This window comes from Panulirus ornatus, chromosome 1 (assembly GCF_036320965.1).
Source record: "Panulirus ornatus isolate Po-2019 chromosome 1, ASM3632096v1, whole genome shotgun sequence".
Classification (NCBI taxonomy): domain Eukaryota; kingdom Metazoa; phylum Arthropoda; class Malacostraca; order Decapoda; family Palinuridae; genus Panulirus; species Panulirus ornatus.
The window spans coordinates 100530851-100546181 of record NC_092224.1 but is presented as its reverse complement, the minus strand read 5'-3'; the positions used below and the strand labels follow the sequence as shown (position 1 = coordinate 100546181).

Below are 15331 nucleotides of genomic sequence, written 5' to 3'. Positions count from 1 at the left end.
GTGTAGGTATGTATATTTGCGTGTGTGGACGTGTGTATGTACATGTGTATGGGGGGGGGGGGGTTGGGCCATTTCTTTCGTCTGTTTCCTTGCGCTACCTCGCAAACGCGGGAGACAGCGACAAAGTATATAAAAAAAAAAAAAAAAAAAAAAAATATATATATATATATATATATATATATATATATATATATATATATATATATATATATATATATATACATACATATATATTTCTATGAGTCCACGTTATATATAGAAGCTATGAATACATACAAAACAAATAAACACTGACCGAAAGTCTGCATTCATCAGAAAATGTATATGCAATTTGACCATAACATTCGGTCTAAGTGTTATATTCTAAGCTAGACGTAACGTAGAAGAACAGAAGCTACAAATTCAGAACACAGTCTGACACTCTAACATTGATGAATTATCCAACATGAATACACCGCAGCCGCTAAGAAAACACCAAAACATAAAGTGGTGAAAAAAAAAACTGTTAGGCCAACAACAACATGGCAGCAGTGTGCCAGTGTTTGGGGGAGAATAAAATATTAAAGAAAAATATGTTTGCTAAAAATACCGTCAGAACCTCGGGCTCAATACAGCCTATATTTCTGCATTACCTGGGGGGGGAAAGCCTGGCCTCCCTTGTATCTCATCCGAAACTTACACGTTGCATGGAGAACCAAATTCCACTCTTTGTCCATTTGATCATTGGCGGCCCTTTGGTGTTGCTGGTCGGTGAGTATCGACCAGCACTACCACATTGCTGGTCGCATTATTTCCACGAACAACGTGTTTATACACATACGTGAATAATTGATGGACGGTGGTTTGTGAATGTCCTACTGACCTATGAGGAAATTCAGCAAAAGGTTAGAGTCAGAAAAATTACATGATAGCAGAGTGGTGCCAATATTACTGATGGGCTGTGAATACATCACATTATTAAATATTCGCGAATGACTGACGAGTCAAGATACGAATATGAAAATATACAATTGAGTGACACGTAACTTTGTACTATAAGGATGTCATCAGATCAATCGGCATATCTTATGATATTTCGATTCTTTTTATAGTGAACGACGTGCAACGAGCCAGCCGACACATGCCTCCACTTGAGGCCATCTCAAGAGTAAAACAAAAGTTGAAGTCAAGGAAAGTAAAAATGAATCAAAAGATGGAAAAGAATTCCACAGTCAAGTTGTTCGAGGAAAGAAGGAGGCATCATAAAGGCCAATCCCCGAGTGGTCGATCTCCACACACAAGCTGTGGGAAGCAGCAGCCAAAAGCGTGCCAAGGGTGCAAGCCTTGGCTGGTGGGGATGCATACAACAGTTCACGAGAACAATGGCTAAAAATATACCTGTAGAATAGAGATAATACAGCGACTGTCCAGAGAGGGAAGGTTGAAGAGAAGTGACGCCAGGAAAATTAATGAGACTAATGGTAACTTTATGGGTTATATATTTTGTATGTAAGCCGAGACGTCACGAGCAGCTGAGGCCCTAATCAAGGCCATCCCATTAACGCTATATAACCGTGAGCCAGTCATCCATTTAATCGACCTACCCAAAGGGGCGGATGAACAGCTGGGTTGACTGTGGACCGACTGCCGTAACCAGGATTCGAATCTATGCGCTCGGCCCTGGGCGGCCCGTTTATTATCTTGGTAAGTACTGGCGCTTCGTGGTTTATTCCTCAACGGATAATCGGTAATCAATATTTTGACTACAATGAAAAAATAGAAAATAAACTATCGTACACACATTACATGTTACCATTTTCTTCGCATTATCACAACTCATGACTCATTATTTCATCCACTCATTACCTGGTAATTCATATCTTTTGATGTCTTCACCCCGTACGTACAAAGGAGCCTCGGTCTTGAGTCTTATATAGCATGATTCATGTCCTTAAATGTCACATACTACGGGATGAATCACTAGGTATGCACATAATATACATGCATTGCGGTGTTGGATGGTAATACATGATGATTCGCTCTCTCACTGGGAACTGTATAATCACAATTAGCGTTCGTCCAGTAAAACATAATTACTGGTATAACTCTGGTCACCCGAGATGATGGTAATGCGGAAATTGGGTATTATATTCAGTTGTGGGAACGGTGACGTGCATACAAATCACGAACTGCTATCACATGCACGAACACACACACGCACGCACGCACGCACATGAGAAGAATACATACGCATAACCGAATGCATATGTAATTACACAAACAAATGCACACACATAAAAGGAACATGTACTAAATGCACAAAATGCTGAAATGTTCAAGAGACTATTATACTGCGGAGGCTCAGGATTACAGGCTTTCAAGAACATATGACTGCTTGTTTTGCTTCTAGAAAAGGGCAAACACACACACACACACACACACACACACACACACACACACACACACACACACACACACACACACACCTTAGGCTAGTGTGTGTGCGTGTGTGTATGTGTGTGTGTGTGTGTGTGCGTGTGTGTATGTGTGTGTGTGTGTGTGTGTGTGTGTGTGTGTGTGTGTGTGTGTGTGTGTGTGTGTGTGTGTGTGTGTGTGTTCGTACGCATACTGAAGTAAAGAACGACACATATATACAGTATTAAGAGACGGGGCAACGCGATTGTAATCCCCCTCACCACGTAACACACAGTGATCACAAACTGTAGTTACACAAGAGATTGTTTTGCCAGATGGTATCCTGAGACACCATATATTTACATACACAGACGTACAGGATGCCTTCCTTCATGAATCGCGTGGATCAAGTCTTACGCCAGCAGAGTTACGTTTCCCAAAGGTCGTACGATGAAGAGGCAGGCACCCGAGTGTGGCCACTTACATCAGTCGGTATCACTAGCCATGTAACAGTATATGAGAGTAACGTAAAGTATTCTACATCAATAGTTACAGTAGAGAGGAGTTGTAGCATCCGTGAAGACCATCTATTACCTTTCTTTTTGGTGTTTATTTGAGTCGTAAATGATTTCCATCTGATGTCTATATGTTAATTTTAACATCATCTGCTTTTGCCTGTTTTGTATAAAGAAAGGAATGTTAGCTCTGATATCATGTTTCTATATAACTGTTCCTCAATACCAAATGATTCCTAATACCCATATAATTTACAATACCCATAAGATTTACATTATCTTAAAGATTTGCAGTACCCATATGATTCACAATACCCAAATGATTCACAATATCCAAATGATTTACACTACTCATATGATTCACAATACCCAAAAGATTAGCAATATCCATGTGATTCGCAATACCCAAATGATGCGCAATCCCCATGTGATTCACAACTCCCAACATGTTTGAATGTTTTCCCTTCATCATAATTGTATCAACTGTATCAGAAGGAACACAACCTCCAACGACATCTCCCTCCAACAACAGCAAATCTTCCAACAAAAATTTCGTCCCAGCCGTCATTCCGCCTAAACCGTTTCTCCATCAATTTTATATCTTCTCCAACTAAAACATGTTCTCCAACTAAATCCCCCTCTTCAGGTATGACACGTCTCCAATGAGAAAGTATTTCCCCCAACAACAATACTCAGTAAACATTCTGTACAATCTTGTTCCACCTCCGGCCTCCCTCCGTCAACAATATCCTTCATAATCCGTCCACCACCAACACAAGGCTAAATAAAGCCACAGGGAGCCACCATCAGCTTTACTAATTCAGTAAAGACGTCGGCACACCGGAATCACACCAACTTTTTCCTCTTCATAATTAATTAAGACTGAGGGAGCTGGAGTCAGCAAGGTAAGAGTCCGCAGTGTGGCTGTCTGCAGGTTGAGGGTCCGTCGTGAGGGGGTCCGCAAGGTGGGCGTCCACCGTGAGGGTGTCTACATAGAGGATGCTGCAGTGAGGGCGTCAGCTGTGAGGGTGTCCTACAGTGAGGATATTTGCGGTGAGGACAACTGCAGTGAAGGTATCTGCAGAGACGGGGGTCTACAGTAAGGCCTTCTGCAGTGAGGGTGTCTGCAGTGAGGCTTATATGAACTGAGGGTACCTACAGTGAGTGTCTGCAGTGAGGAAGACCCTGTCAACAGTGATGGCATCCAGAGACCGGCCCCACTGGATCAAACTATCTACACAAGAGTCACACACACACACAAACACACACACACACATACACACACACACACACACACACACACACACACACACACACACACACACACACACACACACCAGTTCACAGCAATCATAGAACTTCAGAAAAATCCAGAAGCTTCAAGGTAACTGTTCTCTAAGAATCGGTTTGTGCTAACACATTCTGGCCTGCGCCATCTGGCCCGGCCTAACTGTGTGATGATTTTATGTATTTCATGTACTAGTGTTGCATTGTGTTCCAACGCCACATACCGAAGCCACTGATGTTCCTCGTGCTACACAACGGGTTGGAACACAAGTAAGGAGGTTTCTAAACTAACCAAAGTGTCACGGTGGGAACCAAGCTCCCTCATAGCCACGAAATAACCATGTGGCGTAGTAAACATCCAGCTCTCCTAAGGCCAGTGGAATGACTAAACAGTGTAGATGGCAGTCGATCCCACGTATTCACCACAAAAAAATATACATCGAAATATGGACATTGGAACTACCTGTGTCCACTGAAATAATCAAGAGGGCGACGAATCATCAAAGACACAAAGAAAAAAAAAAATCTTTTTTAACTATAGTGTGCGTGTCTCGTGCCAGCAGAGCCAATAAAATCATGAAATACAGGACTGGGATCGGAACCTTTCTTCGGCCACTGAAGTCCTACTTCAGTTAAATTTACGAGTCAGACAACTTCAGTAGATACCAGCGTTCCGTTCCACAGTTCCTTGAAAGTACTCCCATCGTCTTCAAATTTTTCGTACTATTCAAAACCGAGATTCGGTTAACGATCTTTTTCATTATCAAACAATACCTATCATCGTTCAACGATCCCTATCATAGTTAAACGAATCCAATTTTCGTTAAACCACCCCTATTACCGTTTAACGATCTCTATTATCGTCAAACGATCGCTATCATTGAACGATACTGATATCAACTAAGCTAACGTTATTGGTCAACTGAGCCATGGTTCGTTAGAGGATACCCATTGTGAACAGTAACGCAGTTCGTTAAACTCTCCCAGTTGCTTAGAGTGCATGGTTTCCTGTTTTAAACTGTACTTATTAATCAGTGGGACAAACCGCTGGTAATTAACTAACTGCGTTCAACCGAAGTGTTTGTTAATCGCTTCCCAATGCTAAACGAGAAAAAAAATATTCTCCGTTGAAATAAAAACATGTTTACCGAACTCATCTTTGGTAATATACACTGTATTGTTTAACGAAACCATCTTTTGTTAAAGTAGCTCACATTTTCAACGAGGCTATGTCTCGTTCAACTTTCTGTTCAAACAGAAACCTGAACGCGTCATCTGGGAGCCAGATTGCCCACTAAGCGAGCATCCGGGACCTTCATTACGTTGTAATCAACGACCTCAAACATTTTGAAGTGAAAATTAATTCGTAGAAGAGCCAGCTGTTAAACGAATCATCAGCCACACCAGCTGCTGCCGTTAACCATAGCAATAGCCCTTATCTTAATGAATGAATATTAATGAACAATTTCTTCATTATATCTGGATATCGTGAACAAATGTAGAAAAAAGAGAAAAAGTATTTGTTCTTTATCTACCTATTGTTGTATCGATATAAGAAATACCACAAAAATGGTAAAGGATGAATACCATGTTGTATAATACAGTAGTGTAGTATCTCTAAACAGTGTATTAAACTGCATTCTAGTTCACAGATCCCCTTTCTCAGTCTTAAGCTCCTGGTGAAGAATTAGAATGAAATGAATGCCATAATTCATTCCTATGCCTCGTAATGTAACCTTAAACTCTCGAGCAGGATGGTACGACCCTTGAGCACGACGGTACGGTCCTTGAGCACGATGGTACAGTCCTCGAGCACGACGGTACAGTCCTTGAGCACGACGGTACGGTCCTTGAGCACGATGGTACAGTCCTCGAGCACGACGGTACAGTCCTTGAGCACGACGGTACAGTCCTCGAGAGCGAGGTATGATTCTAGAGTACGATGGTACGATCCTTGGACACGACGATACGATCCTTGAGTAAGGAGGCACAACCTTTGGGTATGATGGTGTGACCTTTGTCCTCACCTTTAAAGGTCAGGCTATAGGCCAGGACATCATACCATCTGGTCGTACTGCCGTGCTCAAAAATCGTTCCCCTGCGCTCCCGAGGCCGTACCGTTGAGCCTAAAGATCGTCTCGTCGTGCTCAAGGACTCCGTACCTTCATGCTCAAGGAACGTATCGTTGTGCTCAAGGGCCGTACCCTAATTCTCAGCGAGTCAGCAAGCTGCCTTACACTAATGAAGACATGCTTCTCATACGACAAACTACTACAGAGGATGCAGAGTTTATAACAAGACAATTTAGCTGCAGTCCAGCCAGGCAACCATTACATACCACAGCGTCCAGAGACCGGTCTATATCCACCCACGAACCACTTAAAATCACATATAAATTCCTACGTGAACAAGTGGTAGTCTATAACGTATTACTAAGTCGTTCACTCTGGTTGGATTTATTTTCAATCGTCAGTGCATTACTGCGGTAAGCTTGTTGACTTCCGAGTACTGTACACATCCGACACACGTTGTTTGGTAGTCCCATTGACGCAACCAAGGTAAAGGGATTAGTCGGGAAGCCAGCAGCAGCAGCAGTTGGTTGGTTGGTGTAGACTCCAGCTACCGGGAGATGTTGCTTTGGTTACAACGTCCTTGGGATCTGGGCGAGTATCTCTCTCTCTCGCTGATATATTTCTGTGTAACGATCACTCCAATTAAGTCGGTTCTAATACGTTATAAATCTAGTTTTAATGGTCGCTACTACCTATCACTCAAGTCAAATAGAACCCGGGTATATATATATATATATATATATATATATATATATATATATATATATATATATATATATAGTTTGTAATTATGCATTTCTATGTGGAATAAGAAGTTAAGGAACGCTTTAGAGGCCAATTTTTCACCAGTTTGGTCTAGTATCACTGAAGATAACCGGTGCAGCGCTCGCTACACATGCTTTGCTGAAGAAAGTGAGGTTAAGATGAACCATATATACAATACAGTAGTATACAATACAGTAAACTACCATCGAAATACAAGCGTCCGAAGATCTTTTTGCACTTAATACCTGTGATACCTTGACTGCATATACTAAGGCAACTGTATCAATATTACAGTGGTGGTACATACTATGGCTACTGTATTACAGTGGTGGTAGATACTATGGCTACTGTATTACAGTGGTGGTAGATACTATGGCTACTGTATTACAGTGGTGGGAGGTACTAAGGCTACTGTATTACAGTGGTGGTAGATACTAAGGCTACAGTATTACAGTGGGGGGAGGTACTAAGGCTACTGTATTAGAGTGGCGGGAGCTTAAATCATCATAATTAATGTTTTCCATCAATACAGGTTAGGTTTCGTCTTGATCATGTCTTCTACGTTGACGAATAACACACGTGCCACAGTATTATGGGTATCGTTACTCACACCACTTATGTCGTCAGTTCCCACCACTAGGAGAGCTCTCGGTGTGACTGGTTTATACCAGTGGAGGAGTTCCTTTATGCCGTGACCTGACACGACTGTGGTTTGTTGCGGTGTCGTATACTCAGACTACTACAGTCGTTTGCTGTGTCATATGCTCAGGACACTGCAGTAGGTTGTGGTGTCGTGTGCTGACGACATTCCAGTAGCTTGTTGTGTCATACGCCTAGCAGGAAGCTGTGGTGTCGTATGGTGTTGTTAGCTATGGTGTTGTTAGCTAGCCCTGTATCGTGAACATCCGCTTCTGCAACACACTGCAATAATCCAGTGAACATCCAACGTCCCGACCTGCACTGAGGACGGGAATGGGTGTGTATGTGGACCAGCACCAGTCTATTCTGAGGCTGGGTCGCGGGTGTGGACCAGACTACACTAAGGCTGGGGCAGGGTGTGCGTGTGTGTCGACCAGACTACACTGAGGCTGGGGCAGGGTGTGTGTCTGTGTGTGGACCAGACTACACTGAGGCTGGGGCAGGGTGTGTGTGTGTGTGTGGACCAGACTACACTGATGTCAGGTCGGGTGTGTGTGCGTGGACTGTCCTTCACTGAAGCCAAGGTCGGGGGGATGTGTACACCAGCCAATACTGATGCCGGGGTCGTGTGTGTGTGTGTGTGTGTGTGTGTGTGTGCACCTACAACTGCACTGAGTCCGTCCAAATACTCACACCATCTCCAAACTTCGGTCTCTCGCAAGTTTAACGACACATTCTACTCGTTTGCTTGGTGACTAGTTGGGCCAAGTCATGTATCAGCCAGGCTGCCCCTGGCACTCTGACTGGAACTGATTTCATGGTTTATGATGACTCCCAGCTAGTGCCACTGCAGGTGTGTAGATGTGTGTATGTGTCTGCGATCAATGAATGTGTATAGGTGTGAGTGTAGGTGTTTGCAAGTCTATGCATTGGTGTGGGTGTGTTCGAAATTACCAAACAGGACAGTACGGGGAGAACGTTCTAGACTCTTTTGCGTGTGTGTGTGTGTGTGTGTGTGTGTGTGTGTGGTGTGTGTGTGTGTGTATCATGGGGAAAGAGTTTAATACTTGTGCTGCCCTGTATATCAACCTTGAATCTATATGTACTATCTCTTTACTTCTATGTATGTATGCACACTAATACACACCCTTAACATATATGTGTGAGTGTGAGTGTACGTGTGAATGTGTGTGCATGTCTAAGTGTGTGTTTGAGAGAGAGAGAGAGAGAGAGAGAGAGAGAGAGAGAGAGAGAGAGAGAGAGAGAGAGAGAGAGAGAGAGAGAGAGAGAGATTATTGTTTAATTGTTACAGGAAGAGAGTTTTACACTCGTGTTACCCCGTCTCATAATATTGTATATATACCATGTCTTTACTCCTATGTATGTGTGTATGTACCTATTAACACACACACACACACACACACACACACACACACACACACACACACACACACCAGCCTAGATGTGTGTGTATGCGTGTCTATGTATATGCATTTTTTTCATATCTAGACATTTCTTATATTTGATAAAAATTTTACTTTGAATTTCATAAGTTAACTTTTTACGATTTCCTGAAATCATCAGTAACTTCTTCCCCTCCTCATGATTTCGTGAATAGCTCTCGCTCTCCTTCATGAAGGCAATAAATTACAAATTTCTTTCCAAATTTTGAGTTGTATTGTCAAAGCTACTTCGTGTTGTCCAATATATTATTCTGTACTCTATTCTGCGTTGAGTGTCGCAATGAATAACTTGCAGAAATCAAATTGGCACTATCAATAATCACATAGGTGCTGACGTCTGTTGTCCACATGCATCTTCATTTAAGAAAACTGACATCAGTCATCCACATCCATCGGCCTCATCCACCTCCGTCACCCACATCAAAGATAAGCATGAGACAGAGTCGTCCAGCGGAGGAGTTCGACGCAGCTACACCCACACACAGGGGAGTATACTATACCCACACACAGGGGAGTATACTACACACACACACAGGGGAGTATACTACGCCCACACCAACACATACACAAGGAGGACGTCACTGCAAGGAGGACGTCACTACAAGGAGGATGTCACCACAAGGAAGACGGCACTACAAAGGACGTCACTACGAGGACGTCACTACAAGGAAGACGTCACTACAAGGAGGACGTCACTACAAAAAGGACGTTACTTCAAGTTGGACGTCACTGCAATACATCTCCATTCATCTGAGGGGTTCAATACAGCTCCACCTACAGCCACTCAAGGAGGATTTAACGAAGAGTATATTCGTATGAATACAAGAAAATGTTCAACACAGACCACACCTACATCCACGAAGGGAAGATACATCAAAACTACATCCTTACAACTACAGTTATATCTGAATCCACTCAAATAAGGGTTACCTACGACTATAACTACATCCATGCAAGTAGTTCACTGCAAGCATAACTATATCACACAAGGAAGGGTTTACCTGATCTACATCACACAAGGAAGGGTTTACCTGAACTACATCTACACAAGAGGAAAATCACAACTGCATCTGCATCCACCCGATGAGTTCACTACAACTACATCCACTTGAGTTCACTACAGCTGCATCCACTCGATGAGTTCACTACAAGTACGTCCACCTGACTTCACTACAACTATATCCACCTGAGTTTACTACAACCACATTCACATGAGTTCACTACACCTACATCCACCTGAGTTCACTGCAACTACAACCACCCGAGTTCACTACAACTACATCTACCTGAGTTCACTAGCTACATCCACATTTCACTGAAACTACATCCACCTGAGTTCAATACAACTACATCTACCTGAGTTCACTACAGCTACATCTACCTGAGTTCACTACAACTACATCCACTTTAGTTCACTACAGCTACATCCACCTGAGTTCACCACAATTACTTCCACACACAAAACGACGTCAAAACAACTAAATCAACATCCACCTGAAGAATTTACTACAACAGCTACAAACACATCCCCCTAAGTTCACAACAGCTAATATCACATCCACTTGAAAACTTTCTACAACATCAACAACTAAACAAGGTAGTGCAGCTAACAACTACACCTACATCCACACAGAAAGTATTCATCCCACCCACATCCACACATCTACACCTGTATCCACACACGACAGCGTTAACTATAACTACACCAACATCCACACAAGCAGCTCACTACTGCCACACCTACACCCACACAAGAAACTACAACTAACATCAACACCTACAAGAAGCAGGGGATCACCACAGCCACACAAGAGACCTTACCATTACCACACCTACATCCACACACCGTGGGGGTCACCACAGCCACACAAAGAGAAGCTCACCACACCTACACATTCATTCACACAAAATCCAGGAACTAACGACACATAATCCCACCAACACCAGCTTTCCCGAGGCGCTAGAGGTACACGTATGAAATTTTAAAACCTCATTTATTTCCATTCAAGAGCGGCCCGAATTCCATTACACATTGGGATTGTTGACTGAGATGGTGTGCACTTTGCTGTATGAATAGGGAGGGAGGGAGAGGTGGGGAGCAGACTGGTGGAGGGCATGTGTGGTGGTGAATTGTGTGCTGGTGAAGGATAAGATTGATAGATCAGTGTGCAGATAAATGGATACCCAGACTGATGTAAAGCAACGGATAAATGGTTTGGGAGGCAGATGTTTCAATGTAGAGCATCATAAATGGGGATAAGTAGAAGGAAGATAGATATCTAAACAAACAGGCAGATAGATAGAAAGTTGGAGGGATATAGGAAGGTAGATAGATAATCTGTCTATCGCTGGACGGAGACCACTCTCATTAGCGACCTCCGAGTCATTCGCACGGGAAGGGCTTCGCTTGTGCGTGTGTGTGTGTGTGTGTGTGTGTGTGTGTGTGTGTGTGACCGAGACGATGTGAGAACTTCTCAAACTGTTGCTCTCCCCTCAATTACCAAAGGTTCTGTGCCCCATTCAGTTCAAATCCAATTAGGAGTTAAACGATTTGGAAATCTTGAGATTCGCATTGCCATAATGGCGCTTTACTTTTATGGAAGGGTAGGAATTGCACCTTCAGATGTTAAACGTAGTGTGTATGATTTCCTTTTTCAATTCACTTGCTTAAAGACGGCCTGTGACTTTGAGAAACAGCAGTAGAAGTATTTGGTGTTCACATCTTCGGGGAGGTAAGGCCTTGCATGGAATACAAACTGGTATTCAAGATTCTATTAAACGTTAAACCTTGTACGTGTGGGTGACGTACGTTCTTACCTTAAGTCCGTGGATGACTTCGTTGCAGTGTTCCTGTGGTGTCAAGTCCGTGATGGCCACCACCAGGCCTTCGTACCCGTTGTCAACCAGCCTCAGGTCCCCTTCCAGACCTGTGACTGACGCTAGACACAGTGTCAGAGCTACGGTCGCCACCCTCGCTCTCAAAGTCCATGAGCTCCGTCTAAGTCCACGTCTGAGCTTGTAGTTGCCATAGTATGGATGAGCCATCTTGATATGTACAAGGCCTTACTGGAGTAAGTGTTCTTAGAGATGTTTGTCGGTAAGATGACAACTATCGCACTTTATCATGCCTGCATGAAGCTCCGAACAGACCCCTCTCACATGTTGCATATGCCTTACCAAGTTTCCACGAACACGCAGCAGTTTTATGTATCTGTTTTTCGCAAGCTCTTTTCCCTTGCAATGGTTATCATATATCATCACATAGAAAGGTTCCGCGGCAGTCTTCCCTCTGGTACCACCAACAACCGGCACCATATAAGATGGTTATGGTCAGTAGCGAGGGCGGAAGGTTGGTTGGTTGGTGGGATGATGCAAACGCGCGAGGACCCAGCCTGGAGCGGCCACAGTCGCACGTCCTCCTTCCTCAGTGGCAGCAGCCCAACTGGCAGGTGGGAGTACAGCGGTTCCACTCTACCCTGCTCACCGCGCCGCTGCTGCTGCTGCTGCTGTTACTGCTTCTGCTGCCCCCGCTTTTGGTCCCGCTCTGTTACGCTGTCGCTGTCGCACTGATGTTCCCTATTGTTACTATTTCCTGTTACACAATCAATATTTTCCGCATTATAAAGATGATAGTGTTATCACCATCCACCATTATCATCGCTGTCACCGCCACAGACGCCACCCACACCGACGTCGTTATGACCACCGCCGCTCACCTCCCACTCCTGCTAGACGCCTCCCTGGTACTTCCTTTAAAACCGACTTGCAGTCACGAACAAAAGTCCTCATCAAGCTCAGGCCTGAATTGAAATATTTTCACCCCCCCCCCCCCTCCTCTCCCCCCCCCCCACAAAAAAAGATAAAAAAAGCAGTGAAGAGACTTGATGAAGAGTTTAAAAGTTTCTGAAATTATTTACGTTTTCTGACACAGTGGTGATAATAGCTCATAGCTCTCGTCTGTTAACCGGAGTTCACACATTATACTCAACACAGATAGACACAATCCCTCGCCTACAGAAAAGTCAGTATAGCAAGTTGCGAATTATCACGATCAATATTGTATTGTGAGTTATTCGTTGGACTTACAGAAGTACGCAAACTTGAAACGGATGTAGAAGACCACAGTCAAGCAGAATAGAAATTAGATATGAACACGAAAAGTAAACTAACAGTAAATCTGAAATAATGTTAAAATATCCAGTTTCCTTCGCGGCTTTCTAACTATAGGGGTCTCTTTCTGATGACGTGTCAAGGATCTGAAGAAAAAAAAATAAACTTTATGCTTACTAGGTATTGGTTAACAGACGGATCCTTGTATTGGTTCTGACTGAGCCGCATTTTCACATATCTGTCTCACTGACAGGTAGACGAATCTTGTCTCTCATTGACTAGTATCTCTGTCTCTCACTGTCCGGCAGACGCATCTCTGTCTCTTACTGGCCGGTAGATGCATCTTTGTCTCTAACTGAAGGGTAGACGAACCTCTGTCTCTTACTGACCGGTAGACGCATTTCTGTCTCTTCTGTCTCTTACTGACCGATAGACATATCTCTGTGATTCTTACTGATTGACAGACATATCTCTATGTCTTTTAACAGACTGATAGACATATCTCTAATTCTTTTACTGACCGATAGATTCATCTCTGTCTCTTACTTACTGATAGACGCATCTCTATTCTTAGTAATGTTTACTACGACAAACGCAACTCTAAGCTGACCTACACATTCATGTTCATTTCCCACACCTCGTGTTGCCTTATGGAATACACAATTTTTTCCCCCCGGAACACACATAAATAAGAGCTTTTAATTTAGACTGTATATGGTAGGAATCCCTGTCGGGTTGTTGACGTCATCATACTTAATGAAGCCATCAGGAATAATCCCAGGAAGAGCTTGTGGGATATTGCCAAGCCTCCTAAAGTGAACAGATGCTGGGTTTCATTAAGATAAACATTACACGCATTTCGAAAAAAAATCATTTATGTTTTTTCAAATCATCGAGATATCTAAACGCAGGTAAATAAGGACAATATAGCATGAAGAAAGTGGTTATGCTTTTTGGGTTTTTGTCGCAGGTAGTCAGAAGAGTTAGAGGTGTATAAGATATTTCTGGGTGTGTTCTCATCAAGCTCAAGAGCGATGAGATAGTCAGACAATTCATGTTTGTCTGTGAAGCCAGACAACATATATTGCACATTACTGGTAAAGCGATGCAAGTTAACTTGTGGATTCCCTCTCAGATAGGTCACCGAAAGCATGACAAGACTGATGCTTTAGCCAAACTTGCAGTAGATAAAGAGGCTTTGGAACACAAAATTGACTTGTCAGTCAGACGTTCATAAGATGCTATATGGAAAAACTGAATAATAATATGTATTTCAAGCAAATATGCAAGTGGAAAGAAGCGGAAGCAGACCCGCTTTCCATCATATTGATATGTATCAAATGAAAAATTGTATTAAGAAAGTAACACGATCAGTAGACAACAGGAAAAGGTCACTATTAGATAGCTACTGAGCTATAGGTAATACTGGTGATTTACCCTACTTGTTAAGTGTGAGCGGAGCAACAAAAAGACGCACTACAATACTGTATCTGATCTTGTGTGGGAAATTAGACCTTCTAGAGTTGTATCGAAACAAACATTGCAGGAAGTGGTCCAGCACCTAATTACTAATAATAAGATGCCTGAGATTCTGATGTAAACTTTTTGCTTCGTTTTTTGCTTTATGCTTCCGTGGTGTGGTTACCAGCGTTGCTGACCATGATGCATTCACTGGCCGTCGACACATAGGTTGGAATCCTGGTTGTGGCAGTCGGTCCACAGTCAAGTCAACCCAGATGTTCATACACGTCAATCCAGCTGCTTTTGGTCGACAAATTGAGTACCTGGCTCATGCCAAGGTATGATATATATATATATATATATATATATATATATATATATATATATATATATATATATATATATATATATATATATATATATATATATATATCTATATTTTTTTTTTTCTTTTTATACTTTGTCGCTGTCTCCCGCGTTTGCGAGGTAGCGCAAGGAAACAGACGAAAGAAATGGCCCAACCCCCCCCATACACACGTATATACATACGTCCACACACGCAAATATACATACCTACACAGCTTTCCATGGTTTACCCCAGACGCTTCACATGCCTTGATTCAAT

General features: G+C 42.8%; 1 protein-coding gene across 1 annotated transcript in view; it reads right to left on the bottom strand.

The window, feature by feature from the left end:
* The window catches only part of LOC139751238 (calcium-activated chloride channel regulator 1-like), a 387185-nt gene extending 374855 nt beyond the window's left edge, over positions 1-12330 (bottom strand). Inside the window, exon 1 of the mRNA XM_071666474.1 lies at positions 11953-12330. Coding sequence (XP_071522575.1) covers positions 11953-12180 — 228 coding nt within the window. The 5' untranslated portion in view covers positions 12181-12330. The remainder of the gene's footprint in view (positions 1-11952) is intronic.
* Positions 12331-15331: the final 3001 nt, after the last annotated feature.